The sequence below is a fragment of the Dreissena polymorpha genome, chromosome 4, assembly GCF_020536995.1.
Source record: "Dreissena polymorpha isolate Duluth1 chromosome 4, UMN_Dpol_1.0, whole genome shotgun sequence".
Lineage (NCBI taxonomy): Eukaryota > Metazoa > Mollusca > Bivalvia > Myida > Dreissenidae > Dreissena > Dreissena polymorpha.
In genome coordinates, this window is record NC_068358.1 from 39387641 (window position 1) to 39402434 (window position 14794).

Here is a 14794-nt window from a genome sequence, read left to right on the forward strand (position 1 = left end):
TGAGTGGTGAAAGGTGAAGGTCAAGGTCATCCTTCAAGGTCAAATGTCAAATATTCATTCCGTCCAAAAACTTAAACATTTGCCATAACTTTTACACTATTGAAGATAGCGACTTGATATTTGGCATGCATGTGTATCTCCTGGAGCTGAACATTTTGAGTGATGAAAGGTGAAGGTCAAGGTCATCCTTCAAGGTCAAATGTCAAATATTCAGTCTGTCCGAAAACTTTAACATTGGCCATAACTTTTTCACTATTGATGATAGCAACTTGATATTTGGCATGCATGTGTATCTCCTGGAGCTGACCATTTTGAGCTGTGAAAAGTGAAGGTCAAGGTCATCCTTCAAGGTCAAATGTCAAATATATGGCTTCAAAGCGGCGCAATAGGGGGCATTGTGTTTCTGAAAACACATCTCTTGTTTTTTCAACGTTAGTTTTGTAGTATACTGGAGATACCATGTCTTGGTGTACCTTTTTTTTTATCACAATAATTGAAATAAAACACATTGGTTCGTTGAAATAAAACACATTGGTTCGTTGTTATTTTATCCACTTTGTGAAGAAATTTAAGTTCAATTATGGTTTTATTGGCCTAGAACCAGTACGTCATGGTGTCTATGGGGGAAATCTAAAGAATTTTCTTTCATTGGGGATAGAACCTGGGACCTGGTGGCTATGTGGACACCATGTCCACTTCCACACAGCGACACAAAAGTTAGCTAAGATTATGAGCTCATTTCATTTGAGGGAAAACTGCCAGGTTTTTTACATTAATATCCATGTCATGTGCATTTAATAATAGTCTGTACTAATTTAAGTAATTTGTTTTATCCATTTAGATTTAGTTTTGGTGCAAATACTACTACAACAACTGGAACCACCCCTGCAGCAGGTATTTTGATTTTGTTTTGTGCTTTTTATGGCAGATTGATATAGCATTCACACTTGAATGAGTCTATGATTGTGTGTGTGTGTTAACATATGAACTTAACTTATTTGGACTGTGACTTTGTCATTCATAGTGACATTTTTTAATTACAACAAATGATCATCATTTATAAGATGACGGGACACCTGTAATACCTGAGATGGTTTGTTACATGTAATCTATTTCTCCCTACCTAGTAAAAGGTCAAGGTTACACTTAAAAGTCAAGTTAAATTTGGCCATAAAACAGCTTACCTGGAATGCATTGTTGTCATTTATCAGGCAACTTTACAATTACTTGCTACAAATGTCGAAGACAAGGTAAAATGTTAATCTTTTCTTTCCATCATTAAGTTTTCTGCAGTCGTTCATCATGCAATTTTAAAATTACAAGCTACAAATGACCACCATGCCGCCTATTGATAGCCTTCATGAATTGCAAAAATCCTTTAAAAAAAAATGTCACTGGACAGTATTAATAGGTCAATGACACACTTAAAGATCAAAGTTAAAATTTTACCTACAACAAGATTGTCTTGACTGTAACTTCATCATTCTAATTTCATCATGCAATTTTTAATTATTTGTTACACATGTTTATGTGAAGATGGTGTGTCATGTGTACCAACTGGCGGCTACCTCAAAGGTCAAGGACATAAACTTCATTATTCAGCATATAATTTCAAAACAATTGTCCACTAATTTCACCATGTAAACAAGATCTTCCAAGCTTGACGGTCAAGAGGACAAAGGTGACAAAGGTGAAATTTGAGCATTATGTATCTTTTCTGGTCAGAAAATTCATCATTCATTGATTTTTAAATAACTCTTATCAAATGTTCATCATGTGGAGATGGCTTGTTGCCTTATCAACCTGATCTCCAGCTTAAAGGTCGCGTTCAGACTTGAAGTTAAACTGGGACTGTACCTTTATCATTTATCATGCATTTTAAAAATCATTTACCTCAAATGTTCATCTCCATATAGGTTTGTCACGTCAGCCTTGTGCCAATGGGCAAAAGTCATGGTCACACTAACAGTCCACTGTCAAAAATGAATATGATGCAGTTTTTAAAATAATTACATGCTTTATTGATGGGCTTTACATGCTTGCAGACAGGCATCTAGTCACAGCTGTTCATTTTATGAATGCCTATATATGACTTGTTGTAGTAAAATGTATTATTAGGCAATAATGTTAACAACTTTTAACATCCACTTTATGTGCTTAAGCTGTTATAACATGTGCTGTGTTTCTGAATGTTGTTTATTTGTTATTTGCTTTTTTTTATTTAAATTAATTTGATGTGTAATTACTCTGTATGACATATCTCAAACTATAACCCACCCATACATCTTTGTATCATATACGGCTGCAGGTGGTTTCAGTTTTGCTGCTTCAACATCTGCCCCTGCCACAACGTCAGCAGGTGGCTTCTCATTTTCTACCCCTCTGGGAGGGATGGCATCCAGCACTGGCTCCAGTGGGTTTTCACTTCCCAAACCAGCAGGCATAGCACCTCTGTCAGGTAGGATAAAAAGCCCTGACCAATTTCACTTGAAGTATACATCCTGATGTTTATCCTGTTACCAGTTACAGTATACTTTGAATGTGCGTTTTTTATAAAAACTAACCTAAATCAGACAATACTTTCATGGAATCATTGGCACTGCAATTGCCAGTAATGGTATGTTTAACTTGATACATCCCCATGAACGTTCTAATAAAAGATATTGCATGTCATGAAATGTAGATTTTAATGTTAATTGATGTTTGTGATTATTTATTGATACATGAGTGCATGTGTCTTAACCATGTATTCATCTATATCTCACCTCCTACAAGAATGACCTAATCCAATTGGCTTAGAGCGGTCACATGCCTATGGAGTATTTCCCATACAACCCGAGTGATATCCATACTACCCGAGTAATCGAGTAGTTGGTTGAGATATTATCGTTACACCGTAACTCGTCATATGGTATGAAATTACTGAGGGTGTATATCCCATACAACGTCAGTTACTAACGCAGTAACGGTGTAACTAATAATAACTTATAAATATATTATTCAAGTAATTTATTATTGTCTAACTCCAAGGATGATCATGTAATATCACTTGCTTGTGATTGTTTGTACTGGTATTGCATGATAACATGTATTATGTGATACTAGCCTGATACTGCTCTTGGTTTATCTTTAGAAAAACATAATGCACAATACAGCTTGAATGGGCTGTATCTTAAGCATGGATTGGGCAATAGAATTTCATATCTGATATGTGCAGGACATTCAATATTCAACACTGTGAGGTGAAGACTTCCACATTTTAAATCTGACTTTAAGGCTGGCATTTAAATCAATGTTCTTAATGGTATAAATCAGGATTCAGCCTTGCGGGTCCAGCCACCACTGCTGCCACTGGCACTGCATCCGGCTTTAGCTTGACCAGTACCTCTACCGGCCCTACATCAGGGTTCAGCTTGACAGGGCTGACTCATGCCAAGACGACCTCATCCGAGGTCACATTTGGTGGGCTGGGAGCCGGCACTGCCAGTACAGGCATGGGCACCACAAGTATGTTTGGTGGGCAGGGAGCCAGCACTGCCGGTACAGGCATGGGCACCACAAGTATGTTTGGTGGGCTGGGAGCTGGCACTGCCAGTACAGGCATGGGCACCACAAGTGCTGCAACACCTTCCTTTGGTTTCACAAATCCTCTTGCTACTAGTGAGTACATGACCACATGCACTTGATTATTGGTAACAGAAGATATGATTTATTGTAACCATTGGTAGAATGGTTGACATATAATTCAGCTTGTTTCATCGTAACACAATTATCTCTTAATTTTTCAGATTGCAAAAATGAAGTTAATATTTTAATTTATTATGCTCCCCCAAAATTTTTTTGGGGGAACATATAGTCGCCGCTTGGTCTGTCCGTCCCTGTGTCCCTCCGTCCGTGCACAATTTTTGTCCGGGCTATTTCTCAGCAATTAATGACCGGAATTCAATGAAACTTTATGGGAAGCTTCACTACCAAGAGGAGATGTGCATATTATCAGCCAGTTCTGGTCGGATGATTTTTCACAGAGTTATGGCCCTTTGAAATTTTCCATTAACTGTACATATAGTGCAATTCTTCTCCGGGCTATTTCTCAGCAACTAATGACTGGAATTCAATGAAACTTTATGGGAAGCATCACTACCAATAGGAGATGTGCATATTATCAGCGGGTTTTTGTCGGATGATTTTTCACAGAGTTATGGCCCTTTAAAAATTTCTATAAAAATTCTTGTCCCCCGAACTACTGTGCCCTCAAGACGTTTCCTTTTATCTGAATATATAGTGCAATATTGTGACAAAAAAAACCTTTGGGGAGCATCACCCGTCTCTGGCAGTTTTTTCTGTTATTGTACATATTGCGATTAAAAAAAATCTTGGACATTGATCCTTTCCCCTATTATGTAAAATTTAGCCCAGCAGAATTTTGTGTTCCATAAAGTTATGATATCCAGGCATGTATTATCATTTGATGCTTATGGAGGGAAAGATCTAAGATCACAAAAGGAACCGGGTGCAGCTATATAGGGGCATGGTGGAAATCTGAACCAGTCTAGAGACATTTTTTTATTATGCCCCCCTCCGTAGAAGAGGGGGTATGTTGCTTTGCACATGTCGGTCTGTCGGTTGGTCTGTCGGTCGGTCCGTCCACCAGGTGGTTTCCGGATGATAACTCAAGAACGCTTAGGCCTAGGATCATGAAACTTGATAGGTAGATTGATCATGACTCGCAGATGACCCCTATTGATTTCAGGTCACTAGGTCAAAGGTCAAGGTCACAGTGACCCGAAATAGTAAAATGGTTTCCGGATGATAACTCAAGAACGCTTATGCCTAGCATCATGAAACTTCATAGGTACATTGATCATGGCTGGCAGATGACCCCTATAGATTGTCAGGTCACTAGGTCAAAGGTCAAGGTCACGGTGACGCGAAATAGTAAAATGGTTTCCGGTGATTACTCAAGAACGCTTATGCCTAGGATCATGAAACTTGATAGATAGATTGATAATGACTCGCAGTTGACCCCTATTGATTTTCAGGTCACTATATCAAAGGTCAAGGTCACGGTGACCTGAAATAGGAAAATGGTTTCCGGATGATTACTCAAGAACGCTAATGGCTACGATCATGAAACTTCATAGGTACATTGATCATGACTCGCAGATGACCCCTATTGATTTTGAGGTCACTAGGTCAAAGTTCAAGGTCATGGTGACCCAAAATAGTAAAATGGTTTCCGGATGATAACTCAAGAACGCTTATGCCTAGGATCATGAAACTTCATAGGTACATTGATCATGACTCGCAGATGACCCCTATCGATTTTGAGGTCACTAGGTCAAAGGTCAAGTTCACGGTGACCCGTAATAGTAAAATGGTTTCCGGATGATAACTAAAGAACGCTTATTCCTAGGATCATGAAACTTGATAGGTAGATTGATCATGACTCGCAGATGACCCCTATTGATTTTCAGGTCACTAGGTCAAAGGTCAAGGTCACGGTGACGCGAAATAGTAAAATAGTTTCCGGATGATAACTCAAGAACGCTTATGACTAGGATCATGAAACTTCATAGGTACATTGATCATGACTGGCAGATGACCCCTGTTGATTTTCACGTCTCTAGGTCAAAGGTCAAGGTCACAGTGACAAAAACATACTCACACAATGGCTGTCACTACAACGGAGAGCCCATATGGGGGGCATGCATGTTTTACAAACAGCCCTTGTTACTTGCTAAATCCATTTAATTTCTTAGTCTAAAAGTTATAATTAAGGTATTTAAGCAGAGTCATTTCATTTGCCATTGAATATTTGCATAAATGTTCCAAATGTCTTTTCAAACTTATTGTGTTGACCATTAGGGGTTAGTGAGGGAAGCAAAAAGAAGCAGTGCACAGCAACATGCTATTTTGCTATAGATTTTTCCTGATCATGTTTTGAAGTGTGTCATGCGAAAATGGATCTTATGCCATATGTGGTCAGCAAGCTCCAAATGCACGCAGTCTGGTCTGGAGCTTTACTGGCCACATGCGGCTTTAGACCCATTATCACATGATCCAGGTGTTATGTGTTTTCTGCATCATTATCACATAGGTTATAAGCAGCTTTTGTCTTTGAATGTTTTAAGGTTTGAGAGAATATATTGTCCATTTTGTCCTCATGATGACAGTTTTGCTTTCAATCTGCTTTGTGTCTTCTTGTCTTTAAAAATGATATGGTAAAGATAATAATTTCTAAAGGAAAACAAGTATAACCTATTATCGATTTTGTTCGCTGTTTTTTTGCAAAATTTTGTGTCATAAATTGTTTTTCCTTTCAGCTGCTGCTTCAACCTCATCTGGTTTTGGGTTAGGAGGTGGACTTTCTCTGGGTAAATTTTTTGGAACTGAACACCTTTTTTCAGCCAGCTAAAATGCAAAACATATTAGAAGATAGTATAATTGTAATTGTGGTTTATCTAAAAGATTAATACAAGAAATGCAATGGTCTGTGACATTCTTACAAATATGATGTAAATCAATCTTGTTCATATAATAAATTATTAATTTATTAGTTTTTACATTTACTAGTAAAATGCGTATTATTCTCCACAGGCTCATCCTAAAGTGTGGAAGAAGGTGGAGTTTGAGCTTTTAATACACATTTAGTTTTGTACCAAATATCATTTTTATACCCCCGGTAGGGTGGCATATAGCAGTTGAACTGTCCATCAGTCTGTTTGTGCATTCGTCAGAAAACTTTATTATTGCCCATAGCTTTTGCAATATTGAAGATAGCAACTTGATATTTGGCATGCATGTGTATCTCGTTGAGCTGCACATTTTGAGTGGTGAAAGGTCAATTTCATCCTTCAAGGTTAAAGGTAAAAAAACAAAATCCAAAGGAACTAACAAGTTTTAAAGGGAGATAATTTCTATTTATCATTTGGCAGGTACAGATCATTTTCACAAGAGAAGTAATATTTTTTAAAGGGATATAATAATATTTTTTTATTCAAAGCGGCTCAGTAGGGGGCATTGGGTTTCTGACAAACACATCTCTTGTTATTTTTCAACAACATATTGTTGAGGCTTTTTCCAGAGTTTAAGTCCTGTTATTACAGGGGACTATTTCTCGCAAAAAACCCTCTAGGATGAACCCTGTCCCATCATTATATATTTCAGGAAAAACAAGGCTTAATGCATGTATGCAAAGTGTTGTCATAGACGAGCCGGTGCAGTCAGCACAGGCTAATCAGGAACAACACTTTTCACCTTTACTTTAATTTTGCTTAGAAGAGACTTGTTTTAAGCAAAAAATAGCATAAAAGCGGAATGTGTTGTCCCTGATAGCCTGTGCGAACTTCAAAGACTAATCTGGGACAAGACTGTATGCACATGCATTTAGCCTCAATATCCCAGCTGGGACAAGACTGTATGCACATGCATTTAGCCTTAATATCCCAGAATGAGGCTCATTTGTTTTTAGGCACATCAGCAACTACCACCACCTCTTCTGCCTTTGGGGCTGGGCTGTCAGGGTTTGGCGTCACAGGGAGCACAGCTGGTGGCAGCATTTTTGGAGGTGCTGTAGCAAAAACTACATCTGCAGGCCTGGGAGGTGTGGATCCAAAAACATCGACTTCAAATGCTGCGTCTGATCCAAGTAAAGCTGGGTATGTTTTCTAGTTGGACATCTGATGAATAAACTAAATATGAACCCCAAAAGGGCTTAATGCAGTCTGCACAGGCTAAGGGACAACTCTTTCAGCCTAGGCTGGATTTTTGTGTTTAAGAGACTTTCTTCAAACACAAAAATCCATAAAAGTTGAAGGTTCTTCCTTGATTAGACCATGTGGGCACAGGCTAATCTGGGACAACACTTAAAACACATGCATTAAGCCCCGTTTTCCCATAGCAAGCCATATATATTAACCTGTCAAAACTCTATATTTCTCATCTGCTATTGTTTTAGCCTGACGCGTAGACAAGTTCGAAATGCATTTGTAACCTACATGGACAAGTTTGTGTTATTTTTTTAAGTTATTTGATTTTTATGACAAAGTATACTGCCAGCTTAGATGTGTGTGTTTTATAATGTTGAATATTCTATAAAATTGTATCCCCTTCTTGATCAAATAAAATGACTTGCACATTTAGTTGACATTATATAAACGAAAAATAAAACTTCATATAAATTGTACTCTGTAGTAAGCATACAAAATGTTAAACAAGTTGCATTACTTCTGTAGATGTTGCCTATGTGAGTATAGTGATGTTATATGGCTGAATTTCACACAGAGATGGCAAGACAGTCAAGGAAATGCAGGTGGAGACCAACATTCTCCTAGATGTCGATGAACTCAGGTAAGGAATCAAATGAACACATGAGCCTGGTTCTGGTAAAACTGGGCTTGATGCATGTGTCTTAAGTGTTGTCCTAGATTACATTGTGTAGACACTTTCTGCATTTATTGTCATTTTCATTTACAAGTTTAGGGTGAAAGTGCCGTTCCTGATTTGCCTGTGCAGACTGCACAAGCTAATCTGGGAGAACACTTTACACATATGCATAAAGCCGAGTTTTCACAGAATGAGGGACATATGAATACTGACTGGAATAACTACTGGTTTGTCTTCATTAATACTGTACAAACATTATAGCTAACCAACATTGACCTAGTACTTGTGAATAATATTTAGCCTACATTACACTCTTTATTTGTTTCATTAAGGTGTACGCCGTGTTATTTGTGAGAAAGATTCACTAGTTTAATGAAGAAATTATTGTCAACAGTATCTTTTGTATAATGTGATTTGATTCATCTCATCTTTACAAGTGGTCTCATCTGGGACATATGCCGCCAACCAGCTTCCTCCAGGCGTCTCGGTTCAGGGCGAGTCTCTCCAGCTGCCCCTATGTTTGGCCCATCTGCTTAGCATCAGCGTCCAGGTCACAGCGCAAGGTGTTTCTAGGCCGCCCTCTCTTCCTTTTCCCTTGGGGGTTCCATGTGAGAGATCGCATTGTCGAATTGGATGCAGGCTTGTGAAGGGTGTGGCCTATCCACCGCCAACGTCTCTGAAGGATGTCTTCTTCAACTGGCTGCTGCTTTGTTCTTCTCCATAATTCTTCATTGAAGATCTTGTCAGGCCAGCGGTTTTTGAGGATCTTCCTGAGGCAGGTGTTGATGAAGACCTGTATTTTTTTCATCATCATGGTGGTGACAGTGGTTCTCCAGGTCTCTGCTCCATAGAGGGGTAGTGGCTTCACGATGGTATTGAAGAGCCTAATCTTGGTGATGATGCCAATTGCACTGGATCCCCAGGTGTTCTTCAGCTGATGGAAGGCTGCTTGTGCTTTACCAATGCACGTTCTGACATCTGCATCTGTTCCTCCCTGGTTTTCTATAATGCTGCTGAAAAAGGTGAAGCTGTCCATCTCCTCCAGCCCCTCGCTCTGGACTGTGATGTGTGTGTTGTTGGATGCGTTGGTCCTGACCACCTTCCCTCTGTTGATGGTGAGGGCCAGTCTAGCTGAGTTGTCTTTTCCTGCATCTGTTGTTGGGTGTGGGAGAGAAGAGCCAAATCATCTGCAAAGTCAAGGTCTTCCAACTGTTTCCAGAGTGTCCACTGAATTCCATTCCGCTTCTGCTCTGTCGATGTCTTCATTACCCAGTCTATGGCCAGCTGGAAGAGGAAAGGTGAGAGTAAGCAGCCTTGCCTCACACCGGCTCTCACTTCAAAGGCATCAGTGAGCTGTCTGCCATGAACGAATCTGCAGGTCATTCCCTCATAAGAATTCCTGATGATGTTGGTGATCTTTTCTGGCACTCAGTAGTGCCTCAGAAGTCTCCAGAGGGACTCCCAGTCAACGCTGTCGAACACCTTTTCATAGTCAATGAAGTTGACATACAACAGCGAATTCCAATCCAGGGATTGTTCCAGAATGATGCTCAAGGTTGCGATCTGATCCGTGCACGATCTCATCTTTCGGAAGCCTGCTTGTTGGTCACGGAGATGTGGGTCAACTGCCTCTTTCATTCGGTTCAGCAGGATGCAATTAAACACCTTTCCTGCGAAGGACAACAGTATGATTCCTCGGTAGTTGGATCAGGAGCTGAGGTGGCCTTTCTTGGGAAGCTAGATGAGGTAATCCTCTTTCCACTCTGTTGGAATTTCTTCTTCTTTCCATATCTTTCTGAAGAGTGGATGTAGTAGCTCCACACTGGTCTCCACGTCAGCCTTAAACGCTTCTGCCGGTATGCTGTCAGGTCCTGCAGATTTGCCGTTCTAAAATTGCTTGATGGCGCTGCTGATCTCTTCCTTTGTTGGAGTGCAGCACTTGATTGGCAGATTTCTTGTAGTTGGCAGAATCACCGGTTTGTTTGCAGTAGCTGGCCTGTTAAGTAGCTCCTGGAAGTGCTCAATACACCTCTTCTTCTGCCTTTCGTCATCTGTTATTACTCCTCCAATTTTGTCTCTTACTGGCCTCTCCGGCTTTGCAAACTTTACTTCTAATCTCTTGGTGATGGAGTACAGATCTTTAGTTCTGTTCTGATAGGCTACCTCTTCCGCCTCTGTTGCAAGCATCTCTAGGTAGTTCTGCTTGTCTGCTCTTATACTTCGCTTTACGCTCCTATTTGCTTCAGTGTAATTTTCTTTTGCTTTTACTTTTGTGGCTCGTGTTCTGCTGTTGTTTACACTTGCCTTCTTTTCTCATCTTTCCCCAACTTTTTGTAGTGTCTCTGCTAATATCCCTTCCTTGTGGGTGTAAGACTTGGAGCCCAGTACTTCTTGGCATGTTGAAGTCACTGCTTCTTTCACGTTTTGCCACTTCTGCTCTATCGCCTCTTCTTTAAGCAGCTCCTCTAGGACCTTAAACTTGTTGGAGAGAGTAACCTTGAATTCTTCATGCTTCCAGATGTCTTTCAGTGTGGCGGTGTTGTACCGTTGGCATTGGCTGTGCCCCCCCTGTCCAACTCTTATTCAGCTTTAGTTTCAATTGGGCAACAAGGAGATGATGGTCAGAAGCCATGTCTGCTCCTTCTTGACAGGTACATCCTGAAGAGAGCGACGAAACTTCCTTGCAATGCACAAGTGGTCAAATTGTTTCTCATTTGACAGGTCTGGTGACACCCAAGTTGCCTTGTGTATCCTTCTGTGATGGAAAACACTTCCTCGAATGACCAGGTTACTTGTGGCACACAGGTCGGCGAATTGCTCCCCGTTGTCTTTCATCTCGCCAAACACTTGCTTCCCCATAATCTCCTCATATCCTCGGTTGTCACTGCCGATCATGACATTGAAGTCACCCATTAGAATGATGATGTTTCTCTTTGGTCTGTCTTGTATGATGGTTGACAGTCTATTGTAAAAGTTGGTCCCTCATCCTCTTTACTGTTGTATGTCGGGGCGTAGCACTGGATTATGTCCACGTTGATCCTCTTCTTCTTCTTTGTGATTTGATTGATACATAATATAACTCTATTCCATTTTAATAAGATATTCATCTTTCACATATACTGTTCTAATTAATTGAAGAATTTTTGTTACAGAAACAATAAACTGAATTTTTTTTTGCTATTCCATTACAGAAAGTATCTTGCATATGAGCTTAACTGTAATTTTTTCCATTTTGAAGCAGGTTGTTTAGGAGAAGCTGCACTTAAAGCTTGGTAAACTAAAATCGTCAAATCACAAACTGCTAAAGGGTTATACACAGGCATGATCATGCTCGATTTACAAAAAGCATTCGACACAGTAGATCACACTATACTGTGTGAAAAACTTAAGACCATGGGGGTTCAATCTGTAGAATGGTTTCACTCATACTTAACTGGGAGAAAGCAAACAATGCATGTAAATGATACTTTTTTAGACTCGGAAACAGTAACATGTGGTGTCCCTCAGTGGAGTATTTTAGGACCTCTGCTTTTTCTATGCTATGTAAATGACATGGAAATAAGTATAAGCAAAGATTGCAAACTACTGTTATATGCTGATGATAGCGCCATAATTTTCTCACATCAAGATCCAAATGTCATAAGTAAAAAATTAGGATGTGAATTAGCAAACTGCAATAACTGGCTAGTTGACAACAAGTTGTAGGTAAAACAGAATGTATACTTTTTGGAAGTAAGCGGAAAATAAAAAAGATCGAAAATTTCTCAGTCATGTGTAATAATCAAACTATAAAGTCTCAAAAATCATTGAAATATTCATGTTCTAGATAACACCTGTCAGGTAATAAATGTGCAAACGACATCATCAGTAAGGTCAACTCGAGACTTAAGTTCATGTATAGACACAACAGTGTACTGGATTTTAACACTAGGAAAACCCTCTGTAATTCACTAATTCAATGCTTATTTGACTACGCTTGTTCGGCCGGGTATAATAACTTAGGGAAAACTCTTAAGTCTAAATTACAAATTACACAAAACAAAGTTGTGCGATTCACAGGGCTTTCCTTAGACCTCAAATCTCAAGAGTCAAGGACTCTTGGGACCATATTTTCAAGAGTCAAAATCAAACTTCTAAGAGTCCTAATAATAACGCAGGAGAGTCAATGATTTTTTGCAATTTAAGCAAATTACTGAGATATAATATATAAAAAGCAACAAATTAAAAGATATGTTAACACAATATCTCGATGATTAATAAATACAAAACATGTATTCTAATACAACATTTACTTCATGTATACAGCAGAGTAATATGTCATATGTTCTTAACAACATCTCAAAGAGTAATATGTCATATCATGTCTTACACAACATCTCAGAGAGCAATATGTCATATGTCCTACAAAACATCTCAAAGATTACATACAAAATATGTATTCTAATACAACATTTACTTATGTATACAGCAAAACAATATGTCATATGTCCTACAAACTAACAATCATTTGAGCAAATAAATAAATCATTCATGCATTTAAAGAGTGATCTCAAATGGGTGCCCTAGTAAAGAAAAGGTAACAACACTATGACTACACACACACACAACTAGCATAAAACCAGCAAACTATCACTTTCTTCTCTTGCACATGTCCTGAAACCTGCGCAGCACATTCTAGGATGGAATAACAGATTCTGGGATCCAATAACTTTGTTTGACCGTTTCGCGTGGCTATTAAATTAAGAATGAAATACAAAATGTTTTAAAAAAACATTTCCGCTGGCTATCACAAAAAAAAACATACGGGTGGCACCTTAAAACAATAGCCTATATAAATCGGTAAACTATTAAAGGAAATTATTTCTACTCACCGATAAAGATGCCTCCGTATTTAATCCCATCAAAAATTCGGACACCCTTTAATTATTTCATGTGCCATCTTCACTGAAGACGTGCGACAAACACGCCGTTTTCTATGCCTTCTCAAACAATCAATTATTATGCCTACATGTATTTTGTAATCAATTAGCACATCCAAAAATTGTCACTTTGCCACAAGGTCAGTTATATCGGATAAAGTTATTTTTAGCAACTTTGATGCAAAGCGTGTAATTTGACGTTGTAGACAGTACATATTTGATGTTGTAGACAGTAAAACAGTGATGGGTGCATTCAGCTTTGGAAATACATTCTGACATACTCTGGAAATATCTCAAAATATGCTTTACAGTGTTCTGTGGATATGGATGTTATTATTTTATATTGAATATTATTAAAACTGACGCGGATGAGTCCATTCTGTTTTGGTGGGTTTATAGTTCTTCTTAAATACTCTGAGCTTTTACTAAATGAGATACTCCGCCCGAGCCAATTATCGCTTAGTCTTAACAACTTTTAATCTCGTTGACGCAAGTCGGTATATTCCCCCGGGTCAAATGTGACACAAATAATTTTCTCAAGAGTCAAAAAGGGGTCTTCTGTAATTTTCAAGCGTCAAAACCCGGGAGCTCGGGTCAAAGGAAAGCCCTGGATTCATTTTAAATGTTCCACCAAGAACCACACTGACCTGCTCAGATTTTCACAAACAAGGAATATTAAAACTTAATGATAGAGTGAAACAACTGAGTCTAAATCATGTACATAATTTTTTTATGACAAATGTCCAGTGTATATGAAAGAAAACTTTATTAAGAAATCTGATATTCATAGCTACTGCACACGAAAGAGCAAATGTAATTTCTATGTTCCTGTCATAAAAACCAGGGACAGCTTCAACTTTTTATTATAATGGTGTGTTAACCTGGAATGCTCTTCCAGAATCTATTCAATGTATAAATAGTCACTTCAAATTCAAAAAAGAAGTCAAAAAACATTTTCTGAACAAGTACCTTTAGGGATTGAGCATGGCAGACAGTGTTGTTTCTTTTAAGTATTTAGATATCCCATGTCTTTGTTAAGTAAGGAGTTTATATAATCATGTGCTCGCTCAAATTGTTGAACGCATATATACATTTTGTAAATTTTAGATATGCTAACTAAAGTATAAAATAATTCAATAACCATTTAACATAATATGACTATAGCTAGCTGCTATCTAGTTTATGTGCTGTATTAAGCAGTAATGTAAAGGACCCCTTTGGAAATAAGTCGCAAGACTTTCAAGGGCTTTCCTGGCAGTACACGTCCTTATATCAGACTAAAATAAACTATTAGTAAACAGTCTAATGTAAATGTACCTATAATTGTATACCATATGAAGTCAATTTAATCTGTGATATTTTTGTGTTCAATGTATGTGATTGTCTTTTAAGCTGAATTTGGTTTAAACTTCTTTGTGAAAATTGTAAATTTTATTAACCAGGTTTTCCGAAGGAAAAAACTGGTTATTAGATTGGCGAATGCGGGCGGG

General features: G+C 38.5%; 1 protein-coding gene across 2 annotated transcripts in view; it reads left to right on the forward strand.

Annotated features, from left to right (window-relative positions):
- The window catches only part of LOC127879004 (nucleoporin p58/p45-like), a 44634-nt gene that overhangs the window by 4647 nt on the left and 25193 nt on the right, over window positions 1-14794 (forward strand). For both annotated transcript variants that reach the window (XR_008048881.1, XM_052425587.1), the window contains exons 2-7: window positions 842-894; window positions 2309-2458; window positions 3316-3660; window positions 6324-6374; window positions 7472-7658; window positions 8284-8349. Coding sequence is in view for 1 of the 2 variants with exons in the window: in XM_052425587.1 (XP_052281547.1) it covers window positions 842-894; window positions 2309-2458; window positions 3316-3660; window positions 6324-6374; window positions 7472-7658; window positions 8284-8349 (852 nt within the window). In the remaining variant the exon portion in view is untranslated. The remainder of the gene's footprint in view (window positions 1-841; window positions 895-2308; window positions 2459-3315; window positions 3661-6323; window positions 6375-7471; window positions 7659-8283; window positions 8350-14794) is intronic.